Here is a 15,611-nt window from a genome sequence, read left to right as displayed (position 1 = left end):
GCGGAAGGATGGGTGAGTAAGTTTTCGGATGACACGGAGATTGGAGGAGTTGTGGATGGAGCTGTAGGTTGTCGAAGGTTACACGAGGATACAGACAGGATGCAGAGTTGGGCAGAAAAATGGCAGATGGAGTTCAATCCCGATAAGTGTGAGGTGATGCATTTTGGAAGGACAAACCAGAAGGCTGAGTACACGGTTAATGGTCGTTACTTAAGAGTGTGGATGAACAAAGGGGCCTTGGGGTTCAAATCCACACATCCCTCAAGGTCGCTGCACAGGTTGATAGGGTAGTTAAGAAGGGCCATGAGATGCTCGGCTTCATTTATAGGGGGATTGAGTTCAAGAGTAGAGAGGTCATGTTGCAACTCTACAAATCTCTGTTGCGATCACACTTAGAGTATTGTGTTCAATTCTGGTCACCTCATTATAGGAAGGATGTGGAAGCTATGGAGAAGGTGCAGAGGAAATTTACCAGGATGTTGCCTGGATTGGAAAACAAGTCTTATGAGGCAAGGTTAGCAGAGCTGGGACTTTTCTCTTTGGAGCGTAGAAGAATGAGAGGAAACTTGATAGAAGTCTGCAAGATTATGAGAGGCATAGATAGGGTGGATAGCCAGTACCTGTTTCCCAGGGCACGAATAGCAAATACCAAAGGGCATATGTACAAAGATAAGGGAAGGAAATTTAGGGGAGATATCAGGGGTAAGTTTTTTACACAGAGGATTGTGGGTGTCTGGAATGACATGCCAGGTATGGTGGTGGAGGCTAAAACATTAGGGGTACTTAAAAGCCTCTTGGACAGGCACATGGAAGAAAAATAGAGGGTTACGGGGTAGTGTGGGTTTATTACGTTTTTTTTAAGGATTATACGGGTCGACGGGCCTGTACTGTGCTCTAGTATTCTCGTGTCTAGTGTCTAGTGTCTAGGGTCATGGGGGAGGCAACTATGTTATAGATGCTCCTAGTTATACATGAATGTGCAGGAAATGCAAAGATATGATCAATAATATCAGAAAGGATACCAATGTATTTATTTTCTTTCCCCAGATATATAAAGAGGAAAAAAACGGAAAAGGTCGATATCGGACTGCTGGAAAATGATGTTGCAGTTTCAGTAACGGGTGAAAAGGAAATGGCAGACAAACTCTGTGGAAGTCACTAGCGGAATTACAAAAAGTAAAGGGCATCCGCGGACAAAATTGTGTGTAGTGCTATTACAAAGGAAAAGGGTCTTGGAAGGTGCAAGATATGAAGATAGAAAAGTCACCTGGACTGGGTCATACAGTGTATCAGGAGCCTGCCTGGGGTGTGTAGGCATTCCCAGAGCATTAGGACCTGGAGTGAAGAGTTCAGCAGAACCAACAGCTGGATTAATAGAAAAATACAATTTAGAATATTCAGGTTGAAAAGAGAAATTCCTTGAATTGTTACTTCAATCCAGAGATCAGCAAATGTCTGATGGTGAATTTTGATTCCCAGGTTTTGCCAAGTCACAGACTAACACTTGAGATGTGGTTTGAACTGAGCATTTCATCACTCACCTATCAGTTGAGTGGGTAATTCAGATAACCCTTGGGCGATGTTCATGTATTCCTGTGGATCAGGACCTGTTTAAATATAAAAAAAAATCCATGGAAACAGAGCTAAAACAATTAAAATAACTAAAATGTTTATTTCAATTTGCCTTTGTGTTCAGTGCATGTTTTAAACGTACCGAGTTCCTGTATTTCCCTCAGTATTCTGTCCAACTTCGGTAACTCAGTCCTCCATGTCACAAAGGATTCCCACATCGCCCTCCGGGCCCGGGAGCCTTTACCCATCACCAAACTGAGGAAGAGTCTGGAACTCTCTGTCCGGTTTCCCTTCTCTGTCAGCTCAGTGACTTTCTATAAAAGGAAACAACGAATTTATTGTGGAGCAGACAGACAGACATGGAGAATCTGGAGGAAAATATCTGTTCATGGTGCCAGTAGCTTCAGAACAGATGCAGTCACTGGGCTGCTGCCTCATCCTCCCTGGGTTCAGTCATTAATAGAGAAACAGTAACTGAAGGAAATTCTAAATCAATATTGTTTAAGATTAAGGATTTACTGACACCCTGCAGTATATTCAATGTGATTAATTTCCTCGATCTGTCAATGTGCAGCATTACATCAACAAGATTTGACAAGAAGGACGGAAGAGAGGGGAGATTGAGAGAGCAAAATAAAATGGATAGCAGGCATCACTGAATCGGGGCTGAAAGAAGATCATAATTGGCTGCCAAGCATAAATATTGAATCGAAAGGATAAGCAGGTAGGTGAAAGGGTTGGGTTGACTCCGTTGTCATTATAAATGATAGGTCCGAGAAACAGGTGATATCATATTTGCCGATGGAGATGTTAAGAAACTGCATAGGTGAAATGACCCTGATGGAAATTATATACATGCCTGTTAACAGGAACCAGGATGTGAGCTACAAATTACAACGGGAGAGAGAAGAGGCATGTAAAAAGGTGAATGTGAAAATAGTCATGGGGAATTTCAATATGCAGGTAGCTTTGGAAAATCAGGTCGGTGCTGAATCCCAAGTGAGGGAATTTATGGAATGCCTATGAGATGGCTTTTGAGAGAAGCCTGTGATTGAGCCCACTATAGGAAAGGCAAATCTGGATTCGATGTTGTGTATTGCACCAGGTTTGATTGGGGAGATTCAGGTAAATAAACCCCTAAGAGGCAGTGATCAGAAAATAGTAGAACTCACACTGCAGTTTGAGAGGGAGAAGGTAAAGTTAGATGTATCAGTATGACAGTTGGATAAAGGAATTACAGAGGCTTAGGAGAGGAGCTGGGCAAAAATAAACTGGAAAATGGCACTATCAGGGACAATGGCAGAGCAGGAATGGCTGAAGTTTCTCAGAGCAATTCAGAAGGCGCAGGACAAATGGTCACAAAGATGAAGAATTATTCCAAAGGGAGGATGATCAGCCGTGGCTGACGAGGTAATCAAAGCAGCACAAAAGCAAAGGAGAGGGCACAGATTATTACAAAATATAGTTGAAAGCTGGAGGACTGGGATGTGTTTAAGAACCAACAGAAGTCAATTAAAAAGCCCTAAGTAGAGAGAATATGAAATATGAAGGTAGGCTAGCGAATAATGTAAAATAGCTTACCAACAGGTCCGTCTGATACATGAAGAGTGAAAGAGAGGAAAGTGGATATTGGGCTGATGAAAAATGACAGTGGAGAGGTACTGTCAGGGGACAAGGAAATTGCGGAAGGTGTTAGTGAGTATTTTGCGTCAGTCTTCACCGTAAAAAACACTAGAATGTGCCAGATATTTGAGAATGTCAGGTGCAGAAGTGAGTGTATTTGCAATTATTAAGGAGAAGGCGCTCTGGAAGCTGAACGTTCTGAGGATAGAGACGTCCAGATTAACTGCACCTGATGGTTTCCGCAAGAGGAGGCTGAAGAGATTCTGGAGACATTAGTAATGACCGCTCAAAAATCACTAGATTTTGGAGTGGTTCCGGAGGACCGACCATTTCAAATTATAAGCCAGTTCATCTGATCAACGTTGGGAAGATGTCAGCAGTCGATAATTGAGGATAAGGTTTCGGGATATTTGGACGCACATGATAAAAAAAGACCAAAATCCATGGAAGAGAATCTTGCCTGATAGGCGTGTTGGAATTCTTTGAGAAGATAGCATGCTGGGTCGACAACGGAGAGTTGGTGCAAATTGTTTACTTGAACTTCCCGAGCACCATTGACTAGGTGCCACATATGACGCCGTTTAACAAGACAAGGGCCTACAGTAGGACAGAAAAGACACTAGCATGGATAGAGAATCCATGCTTTTCTCCAGACAGATTTTGTGAAGCACAGAATGGGAACAAATAAGTTTTTTTTTCTTATCAGATGTTGGTGTTCTGCAGCGGTTGGTTTTGGGACAGTTTCTTTTTCCGTTATGTCAATGATTTGAAGGCTTTATGGCCAATATTGTGGGCGTTACGAAGATATGGGGAAGGACAGGAAGCGTTGAGGAAGCAGGGATCTCACGGGAGGACATGGACCAATGAATAAACGGACAAATCAGTGGCGATTGGAATGTAGTATAGGGAGGTACCTGGCCATACACTTTGACAGAAATACTGAAGACGTAGACTATTTTTGAATCTGAGAGAAAATTCAGAAATCCGAGTTGTAAAGAGTCTCAGGAGACCTAGTGCAGGATTCCTTACAGGCTGAGTCGGTGTTAGGAAAGGCAAAAACAATGTCAGCATTCATTTCGAGAGGATTAGAATATAAGAACAAGCACCGGCTGGACCGCACTTGCATATTGTGAACGGTTTTAGTTCCCTGATCAGAGAAAATATGTGATGGCATTGTGGAAAGTCCAGAGAGGAATCAAAGCTAACAGAACCAGTGATATTGATGAGATGATTTCTGGATGCGCCTGTACTGGCCGGAGTGTGGAAGGATGAGGGGGAATCTAATTGTAACCTGTGGAAAATCGAAAGCCCTTAAGAGGATGTGGAGATGATGTTTCAAAGTGGGGGAGTCTTGAACCAGACAGCACAGCCTCAGAATAGAGGGACGTCCCATTAGAACAGAGACGAGGAGATTCTTTAGCTGAAGAGTAGTGAATCTGTAGAATTCATGGGCACTGACAGCTGCCGAGACCTGGTCATTGGGTACATTTAAAACTGAGGTTGGTACCTTCTTGATTAGTCAGGTCAGCAAAGTTCACTGGGAGAAGGCAGGAGAAAGGGGTTGAGAGGGATAGTAAATCACCACGATGTAATGGCGGAGCAGAAATTGACGGGCCTAATGGTCCATTTGTGCTTCGATGCCTTATGGTCTTATGATGCGTAAAGACAACAGAACATTAAGGGATGTCAGTGCGGCTGTCTCATGATGGAGATGGTTACTGCCTGGCATATATGCTGTAAAATGGTGATCAGTTTCTGAATGTAGGCATGGGCTTCCTGATTAACTGAAGAATTATGAGTTAAACAGTGAATAGTCTTCAAGCAACATACACCTATGATGGAATTAAGGTAATCGAGGATGAAAATGGAGATGGATGGGCTTAGGACATTGCTCTGAGAAATAAGAACAATGATGTCCTGGGTTAGAATGATTGATCTCCTATAACAGCTACAAGTAGGGAATTGGAAAGGTTTTCCATGACACGAATAATGGACAATAATTATGGGATTAATCACCATAATTCCCTGATGGTCCACTGCACTGTAAAATAATCCCTCAGTTTCACTGCTACCAGGTCTGAGGAGTTGCAGTTGTGAAAGAGATTTAAAGGTTTAACAGCAAAGCAGACGTCTTCAGATGATGAATTTATAGATGGGCATACATATTTACAGATTACTTCTCTTGCCTTTGGATAATGCCTGTCTGATTAATTACATACGGTGCCAATGAATCCCAACGAGAACAGAGTCACTCACGGGTGTAACACACTTGCTTTTCTAATACCACTCATGGCTGAGTAGTTCAGTTCTAGGACAAGACCATCACTGCTTGTGAGCTCCAAGGAGAGTGACCTCCACTGCGGAACCTATGGAAGAGAGAGGCCCTCAACCCACAGGTAGGAGGGGCTATCTCCCACGGCTAGACTTTTCTTCTAGCCCAACCCAGGGTCATCTGGAGACCCCAGTCTTGGAATCACACCTTCGTTACCCTTTTAAAAAAAAATCACGTTTCTTGGCTCTTATTTGTTCAGGGAATAGATCGATTAAGTTATATTCTGCAAATTTCAATTATATACTAACAGATAAATACACATGGCTAAGGACCAAGTAGAATTCATTTCTTTTAATGTCAATGGGCTGTTGAATACAGTCAAGCACAGTAAAATTCTATCAACAATGAAAAAAACGATCAAGCCCATATAGTATATTTACAGGAACTCACTTAAGTGATAATGAGCATGGAAAATTGAAGAGAATGGGCTTCACTAATTTGTTTTTCTCTCCATATAAATGAGGAGTTGCTATTCTCAGCTCATGTAAGCTAAATATTGAAAAAAAGTATTCGAAATGGGAGATAAGGAGGGCAGATATATTCTGGTAACGGAGAATATAGATGAAAATTCAGTTACTTTATGGAATATATAGGCACCCCCAAGAAGTGATATTAGTTTCTTCCAGAAAATTCCTAATGTTATGGTAACAGAAACTGAAGGTCTATTGATATGTAGGGAGACATAAATTTACAATTACAACCACAGTTAGACTCTTCCAATAGAAAATCTATGAAACAAAGTCCTTACATAAGAAATTTAACACTCTTTTTGAGGATGTTTGTATAATTGATACATGGAGGGATCTTTTCCCCATCTCAAGGGATTAGTCTGCTCAGACCCTCCAAGGGAGGAGTTGTAAAGTTTGATGGCCACAGGCAGGAATGACTTCCTATGACGCTTTGTGTTGCATCTCGGAGGAATGAGTCTCTGGCTGAATGTACTCCTGTGCCCAACCAGTACATTATGTAGTGGATGGGAGACATTGTCCAAGATGGCATGCAACTTGGACAGCATCCTCTTTTCAGACACCACCATCAGAGAGTCCAGTTCCATCCCCACAACATCACTGGCCTTACGAATGAGTTTGTTGATTCTGTTGGTGTCTGCTACCCTCAGCCTGCTGCCCCAGCACACAACAGCAAACATGATCGCACGGACCACCACAGACTCGTAGAACATTCTCAGCATCGTCCGGCAGATGTTAAAGGACCTCAGTCTCCTCAGGAAATAGAGACGGCTCTGACCCTTCTTGTAGACAGCATCAGTGTTCTTAGCCCAGTCCAGTTAATTGTCAATTCGTATCCCCAGTTATCTGTAATCCTCCACCATGTCGACACTGACCCCCTGGATGGAAACAGGGGTCACCGGTACCTTAGCTCTCCTCAGGTCTACCACCATCTCCTTAGTCTTTTTCACATTAAGCTGCAGATAATTCTGCTCACATCATGTGACAAAGTTTCCTACCGTAGCCCTGTACTCAACCTCATCTCCCTTGCTGATGCATCCAACTATGGCAGAGTCATCAGAAAACTTCTGAAGATGACAAGACTCTGTGCAGTAGTTGAAGTCCGAGGTGTAAATGGTGAAGAGAAAGGGAGACAAGACAGTCCCCTGTGTAGCCCCAGTGCTGCTGATCACTCTGTCGGACACACAGTGTTGCAAGCACACGTACTATGGTCTGCCAGTCAGGTAATCAAGAATCCATGACACCAGGAAAGCATCCACCTACATCGCTGACAGCTTCTCCCCCAGCAGAGCAGGTCCTGGACTTATTTCCTGGCATAATTTACATATCACTATTTAACTGTTTATGGTTTTTATTACTATTTAATTATTTATGGTGCAACTGTAACGAAAACCAATTTCCCCCGGGATCAATAAATTATGACTATGACTATGACTATGACACTCATTATTCTGCCCCCCATTCCGTATATACAAGAATAGACTATTTCATAACATTTGGAAATGAAAGAGACAAAATAATCACCTGTGGAGTTGGGACAATAGATGTAAGTGACCATGCACCTATATATTTACCTGTTGATGTTGACCTACAACTAAAGAATACTATTTGGAAACTAAATTCAAGTTCACTCAATGATCACTCTTTTATGGAACAAATTAAAATAGAAATTGGTCTTTACTTAGAATTCAATGATAATGGAGAGGTTTCACCTCCCATTCTGTAGGATACTCTGAAGGCTGTCTTAAGAGGGAAAATTATAGCGATACTTCATATAAGAAAAAAAAGAAATAAATCATTAGAGGAATTACAAAATAAGCGGAAGGAACTAGAAAAAAAAACACAGATTGAGTTTGGCACAGGATATACTAGAGGAAATTTTTAAAAATAGGAATTAAATTAATAGATTGACTACACAAGAAAATAGAAAAAATGTAATGTTTCGGAAACAGAGACACTATGAAAGTAAATCTAAATCTATGAAGATACTGACGTGGAAACTGAAAGAAAAGATAGCAGAAAATACTATTCATAGAATAAGGGATCTAAGAACAAAACTGATTAAAAAAATAAGCTAAGTGAAATTCCAGAAGCTTTTGAAATATTTTACAAAACTCTATATTCCAAAGTTCCAGGGAGAAGCATAACCCAGACTGACACCTTCCTGAATTCTTTACAGTTACCCAATTTAAGCGAAGAACAAAATAGAACAATGACTGCTGACATAACTGAAGCTGAACTAAAAACTGCAATTAATAGGCTTAAATTAAGCAAGTCACCAGGATCAGATGGATATAGGACAGAGTGCTATAAAGAGTTTAGAAATGAGTTAATTCCTGTTTTATTCCCCACACTGAACTGGACGCTAAGAAAGGTGCAAATGCCACTCAGCTGGAAGGAGGTGATAATCTCAGCTGGACCAAATGAAGGCAAGGATAAAATGGAATGTGGGTTATTTAGACCAATATCTGTTCTTAATGTGGATTATAGAATATTTACTCCCATCATGGCCAAATGATTAGAAGAGTTTCTACCCACACCGATACATAATGATCAGATAGTTTTTATGCAACAGTGCCAAACACAAGATAATATACGAAGGACACTTCACATTATGGATCATATAAAAATGAAATTGAAGCAATAGTGATACGCGTGAAAGCTGAAAAGGCATTTGATTTGGTTAATTGGAATTTTCTTTACAGAGTTTTACATAGTTTGGTCAACATGACACAATTACTAAAGCTATACAGGCACTAAACGACAATCCTACTGCCAGGATTAAAATCAATGGATGTTTATCTAATAGTTTTACCCTGGAAACAGCCACGAGACAGGGTTGTGCATGGTCACCGCTACACTTGGCATTATATCTGGAACCATTAGCTCAATACATCAGATAAAATAAAGATATCAGGGGAACTACTATCAAAGGGAAGAGCATAAATTGGCCTGTTACGCGGATGGCATTTTGATCTGTCTAGGGCAACCAACATACTCTTTACCTAAATTGATGCAATATTTTGAACAATATGGCCAATTTTCAGGATAGGAGATGAACAGAGATAAAACCCAACTACTTTCATATAACTATAGCCCACCAAGAGAAATTGAAAGTAGATATCCTTGGGCATGGCAAACAAAATCCATCAAATATTTGGGCATCATTATGCCAAAAGATTTGGCAATATTATCAGAATGCAATTATCAGCCTATATATAAAAAAAATAAGGAGGATATAACAAGATGGAACCTAATTCCTTTTCTTGGTCTCAGTTCAAGGATTGAATCTATTAAAATGAATATACTGCCCAGACTACTATATCTCTTTCAGACCCTCCCAATAGAGATTAACCAAAATCAATTCAATGAATGGAACGAGATGCTATCAAGATATATTTGGCAAGGTAAAAGGCCTAGAGTTTGTCTCAAAACTTTGCAATTAGCCAAGGAAAAGGGGGGTGGGGCCTACCACCTCTTAGAGATTATTATTTTTCAGTACAGTTGAGAGCTGTGATATGCTGGTGCAACCCATCATATGGAGTTCAGTGGAAAAAAAAACTTTGAGGAGAAGATACTTTCCATCCCCACACAGGCAATTTTGGCTGATAACAACCTACAAAGTTACATAAATAATATTGACAACTCGTGGGTGAAATGGACTCTTAAAATATGGAAAACAATTATAAAACAATATAAACTAGAGAGAGACATTGCAATTCTTAAATGGTGTGCATATGACTCGGATATTACGCTGAATAAACTGGATGTTAAATTTAAGGACTGGACAGCTAAAGGAATAACAGCTATTTGCAATATAATGAAAGAAGGAACAATGTTCAGTTTTGAAATGCTCAAAGAGAAACAATTATTAGAAAAACAAGACTTTTGCAGGTATTTACAGATGCGACAGTATGTTAATAGTACGGTTAAAAATGTAACCAAGGCAAGTACATGTCTGATAGAGCTATTTAGAAAAGCATATCATTCACACAACAGTAGTACAATAATTTCAAGCCTTTATAGGTGTTTGTCAAATCTTAAAACACATTCGACTTCATATGTTAAAACAAAATGGGAGAAGGAAGGAGGGATAATAATATTTGAGGAAGACTGGACAATAATATGGAGGTATCAATGGAAGTGTACCAGTTCACAGAAATGGAGGGAGTTCCGCTGGAAAAACTTGATAAGATATTTTATTACACCCTCTCAAAAATCCCATTATAATAGTAACTCCCCTGCTTGCTGGAAAAATTGTGGAAATCACAATGCAAACCATTATCATATTTTCTGGGAATGTCCTGTTATCAAAGACTATTGGAGTGGGATACAATGCCCTCCAAGATGTCTTTAAATGTGAAATACCCTGAGAGAGTAAGACAATATATTTTGGGTATATTCCTCAAGAATGATTGAAAAGAGATAAATTTTAATGAATGTACTGCTGGTGGCTGGTAAAATGACCCTTACCAGGAAATGGTTATCACAGGAGAGCCCAATTTTAAATCTATGGATGGAAATTACAATGGATATTTACAAAATGGAGAAGATAACAGCGTCTGTTAATCATAAGTTTGAACAATTTTATTCATACTGGAAAAAATGGATTAACTGCATAACACCCCATAGGACTGATTTTATTCTCACAAGTGAATGAATATGTTGCAAAAAATCACTCCCTACTTTGTACATAGTTTTCTTCTTTTGATTGTTCTTTCTTTCTTCTCCTTTCTATAAGTGTATACCTCAGATAAATATTATGTGGAGATTTGTGACAAATATGATTATATGATATATCTGTACTGTATCTGAAATACATGTTCAGGAAATGTTCGTTTGATGATGAAATTCAATTAAACAATTAAATTACAAAAAAAAAAATAAATGAGTGACCTGAAATGGTGTGTCCCTGCCTCTCATTAGTTAGATATTCAGCAAGTTATCAGATTTCTTTTTCGTTTTGTCTCTTCCCTTTCAGGATAACCTATTGATCTTCTTCCTTTTTAGGACAACCTGTTGATTTTTGGGATCATGAGATATCAGCTGGTCAGCAGATATATTTTATGTTTTGCGCTTTCTTCTTCCCTTTTAGGTCAAACTATTGATTTATGTGGTCGCGAAATATCAGCTTTGTGTGCATGATCTTACACATCTAACCAATCTTAGAGATTTTCAAGGAAGTTACCCGGAAATTTGTTGAAAGGAAGGTTGTGGATATTGTCTACATGGACTTCAGCATGGTATTTGACAAGGTCCCGCATAGGAGGTCTGTCAAGAAGAATCAGTTGCTCAGCATTCGAGGTAAGGTAGTAAACTGGATTAGACACTAGCTTTTTGGAAGAATGCGGAATGTTGCCATAGACTGTTGCATTTCTGATTGGCGCCTGTAACTCGTGCAGTGTCACGGGGATCGGTGCCGTGTCCGTTGTTGTTTGTCATCGAAATCTGGATGAAATTATAGTTAACTGGATCAGCAAATTTGCGGATGACACCAACATTGGGAAGGTGCAGTGGACAAAGAGGAAGACTACAAGAGCTTGCAGTGAGATGTGAACCAACTGGAGAATTGCCTTAAAAGGGGCTGATTCAATTTAATGCAGACAAGTGCAAGATGTTGCACTTTGGAAGGACCAAGCAGGGTTGATCTCACACAGCGACGGGTAGGGCACTGAAAAGTGTGGTAGAACAAAGTGATCAGGGAATACAGGTCAATAAGTCATTGAAAGTGGCTGCAAATGTGCACAAGTTGTCTATCTGAAAGAAAGTTTCTTAGCATATTAACCTTCATAAATGAAAATATCGTGTGCAGTAGATGGGATATGATGTTGCATAAGACGTTGGTGAGGCCTAATTCGGATATTATGTGTAGTTCTGCTCACCTACCTACAGGACAGATGGAAGTTAGTTTGAAAGAGTACACAGAAAAAATACGCAGACCTTTAAACCCCTTATTCTACCTCCAGGTCCCTCAGTTCGGCTGACTTGGGGCTCATGGGTGTCCCACGATCGAAATTTAAGGTCAAGGGTAACCGCGCCTTTGCTGTTGTAGCCCCTAGACTGTGAACAGCATTCCCCTCCCGATCAGACCTACCCCCTCCATTGACTCTTTTAAGTCCAGGCTCAAAACTTACCTTTACTCACTAGCGTTTGAATCTTCCTGATGTGGCTGATTTTTGGCTCGAGGTTAGGCTCATTTGCTGTTTATTTTGTGCCTATAAGCTGTGTGCCTTGTTGTTTATATCTGCATTTCTTGTATTTGTGATTTTAGCTACTTGTTATGGTTTTTACAGCACTTTGGTCAACATGTGTTGTTTTTAAATGTGCTTTATAAGTAAATTTGACTTGACTAGACGAGGATGTTGCCGGGACTGGAAGACCTAAGTTATAAGAAAAGAGTGAACTGGTTATGACTTTATTCATTGCAACTTAGAAGACTGAGGGGAGATTTGATAAAAGTGTGCGCAATTACGTGGGTATAGATCGGATAAATGCAAGCAGGCATTTTGCACTGAGGTAAAGAGGTACTGCAACAAGAGGTTATCAGCAAAGGGTGAAAGGTGAAAAGTTCAAGGGGTACAAAGGTGAAACTTGTTGACTCAGAGGGTGCTAAGAGCGTGAAACTAGCTAACAGAGCAGTTAGTACAAGCAGTTAAGAGAAGTCTGGAAGATCCATTAATGATAAGGGGATAGAGCGCCATGGCCCGGTGAAGGTCAATAGGAATAGGCAGTTTAAGTAGTCCGGCATGGAATGGATGGGCCAAAAGGCCTGTTTCTGTGCTGTTCTTTTCAATGACTATGAAAAGTCAGCCACAGATTATTTAGGAACTCACGGAGCCAAGACCAAATATGGTGAGCAGGTTTCCCTCCCTCAAGTACGGCAGTGAAGCCGGTTGGCCCAATTTATAATCTGACAGTTTAATATTCACCCTGGATCAATGAGATGGGGTGAATCTGCCCGACGGTTCAGACAAAATTTGAAATTAGTTTCAGAGTGAATGTCCATTCAAAGTCCAGATATGCTGCCAGTGCCCTTATATCACACTGATAAATACAGCAGGTGGGAGAGGAAAAGGTGACCCTGAGACTGTAGTTTCCAGGGCTCCCCACCTTAACAGCTGAAACCAGATCTGTGACAGACAAGTCAGAGATCAAAGTCTCAATTCCCATGTAGTTCTGTGACAATATAGAAACTACACTCACCTCATTTTCTTCTCTACTGAAATGTCCCTCCTTTGTCAACATCCAACCGAGTCTTTCAACCTTTTCTTCAATCGCTTGTATGAGTCTGTCCCTGTAGAACTTTGTCAGCTGGTACAGTCGATATTCCTCCCCCTGTGCCAGGAGGTCAGGGATTGTAAACCTTTGTTCTGTGAATATAGAAAGGAAAATGTTGGCTTGAACTCAGCTGTCCCTCGTCTCCACCACTATCACACAACTCAAAAAAAAAAAAAAAACGTGTCTTGAACCTGCCTACAGAAACAATGGATTAATTCCCCATCTCCAAACACCGACCTTAAAACCAACCCAACAATGCTCTGGGCATTACGTATCAGAAGGACCACATTTAATGCAAACCAGTCCATCCACCATCCCACCCACTCACCTATTTCAATTTTGGATAGGCAATAAATGTTGGGACTGTCGGTAATATTCGATTCCCAGAGATACCCTCTCCATCCTGGAAATACTCTCCTCATCTGGACGGCTGCATTTCCTCCAAAACATATCCTGGAAATCCTCAGAGCAGGTAGTATATTTCCTGTAGTGGTGTAACGGCTGCCCACTAGACCACATGTACCACATCCACACATTCCCCCCTCCTCTGACCAACCTTCCAACAAGGCCTCACATTTACCTGCTCCCTGTCTCATTCCGTGAACACATCACCCTCATATTTCACTCATCTGCTCCTTGTTGGGGACTTGACAATTCCGTGTTCAGTGAGCTTCCGAGCTGACAGACAGTCGCCTCACTTGTACTGGTTACAGGGTCCTGATCAGTGTCTCTGACGTCACTGTCTCTGGGCTGACAGACAGTCGCCTCACTTGTGCTGGTTACAGGGTCCTGATCAGTGTCTCTGACGTCACTGTCTCTGGGATGACAGACAGTCGCCTCACTTGTACCGGTTCCAGGGTCCTGATCAGTGTCTCTGACGTCACTGTCTCTGGGCTGACAGGAAGTCGCCTCACGTGCCAGTTCCAGGGTCCTGATCAGTGTCTCTGACGTCACTGTCTCTGGGCTGACAGGAAGTCGCCTCACTTGTGCCAGTTCCAGGGTCCTGATCAGTGTCTCTGACGTCACTGTCTCTGGGCTGACAGGAAGTCGCCTCACTTGTGCCAGTTCCAGGGTCCTGATCAGTGTCTCTGACGTCACTGTCTCTGGGCTGACAGGAAGTCGCCTGACTTGTACCAGTTCCATGGTCCTGTGCAGTGCCTCTGACGTCACTGTCTCTGGGCTGACTTTGCTTCATTTCCGCTGTGGCCGTACTGCATTCTGGGACATTGCACTCAATCTGACCCTGCTTTGGTACATTGCTTCCCTTGTCCTGATCATCTTTCCCCTATGGTCCACCTGGTAAAAACCTCTTCAGTTCTTTTTCTACTCCTTTCGATTTCCTCCCTGAAATAAGTGATGAATTGTAGGTCATATGAGTATGATTTAAATCTGAGCAAAACTGATTCAGACTGCAATGGAGCCGAGACTCTGGCTGATCAGATTTGGAGTGGGACTGTGCTGGTGAATGTGAACCGTACATCCTGCCAGGTGACCATCACGATAAGCCGGTGACTGGACACATTCACTCCCAGTTAAATAACAGGAGAGACACAGTAATGCTGATCACTGAATTCACAGCAGTTGAACACACGGATGACCACGGGATCTTAATGCAGTGGTGTCCGGTGATACTGGGAAATATCACTGCGATTGTCTTCCACAAGCTAAAATCTCCCAGGGCCACTTACTGTCCAGTAGTCAGTGTCACACACAGACCAGCAACGGGATTACACATGGTCCAGTCTGCTGGATCACACATTCTCCAATCGCTTTGACACACGATGTCCAGTCCCCTTGGTCACAGACTGACCATTCCCTGGAGACGCACATCGTCCAGTACCCTGGGTCGCAGGCTGACCACTAACTTAGGTATTTATGCTGTCCGCTCCCCTGGTGCCCTTCTTATCCCCCGCCTGATGACGTCATGTAACAACTATGCAAGTCATTGGTAATGTCTCGCTCAGAGAGCTTTGTGTGTAGTTGCAGTTGCTAATCTATAGGATGGAGGTGATTAAGCTGGAAAATGTGTGGTGAAGAATGACCACTACGGTACTGGACTAGTGTGTTGCTTTTTTTGTGTGTTATATGGTTCGGCTAGGACGGTTTGCCCTGGAGCTCACGAGCTTGAAGGGTGACCTTATATGAGCATAAAATAATCCAGGGCGTAGATAGGGTAGATAGTCACAGTTTTTTTTCTTTTACCAGGGTAGAGGAGTCTAAGATTTCAGCGCAGACGTTTAAAAGGGACCAAAAGTGGCTTTTTTTTTTCACGTGGCGGGTGATGAGTATAAATTGCGTGCAGTCAGAGGAGGCCGCAAACACAAGTCAAATGACAAAAT

General features: G+C 41.6%; 1 protein-coding gene and 1 long non-coding RNA gene across 2 annotated transcripts in view; one reads left to right on the top strand and one right to left on the bottom strand.

Moving 5' to 3' along the window:
* LOC140208682 (uncharacterized) overlaps window positions 1–11,276 on the top strand; it is a 27,605-nt gene extending 16,329 nt beyond the window's left edge. Inside the window, exons 2-4 of the long non-coding RNA XR_011888868.1 lie at window positions 1,048–1,176; window positions 2,147–2,296; window positions 11,090–11,276. This is a non-coding gene — a long non-coding RNA (uncharacterized lncRNA). The remainder of the gene's footprint in view (window positions 1–1,047; window positions 1,177–2,146; window positions 2,297–11,089) is intronic.
* Window positions 1–15,611, bottom strand: part of LOC140208681 (NACHT, LRR and PYD domains-containing protein 3-like) — a 59,453-nt gene that overhangs the window by 17,874 nt on the left and 25,968 nt on the right. The window contains exons 5-7 of the mRNA XM_072277539.1: window positions 13,198–13,364; window positions 1,715–1,886; window positions 1,542–1,607 (exon numbers count right to left, since the gene is read on the bottom strand). Coding sequence (XP_072133640.1) covers window positions 1,542–1,607; window positions 1,715–1,886; window positions 13,198–13,364 — 405 coding nt within the window. The remainder of the gene's footprint in view (window positions 1–1,541; window positions 1,608–1,714; window positions 1,887–13,197; window positions 13,365–15,611) is intronic.

This window comes from Mobula birostris, chromosome 13, assembly GCF_030028105.1.
Source record: "Mobula birostris isolate sMobBir1 chromosome 13, sMobBir1.hap1, whole genome shotgun sequence".
NCBI lineage: Eukaryota > Metazoa > Chordata > Chondrichthyes > Myliobatiformes > Myliobatidae > Mobula > Mobula birostris.
This window is presented reverse-complemented; position numbering and strand designations above follow the sequence as displayed.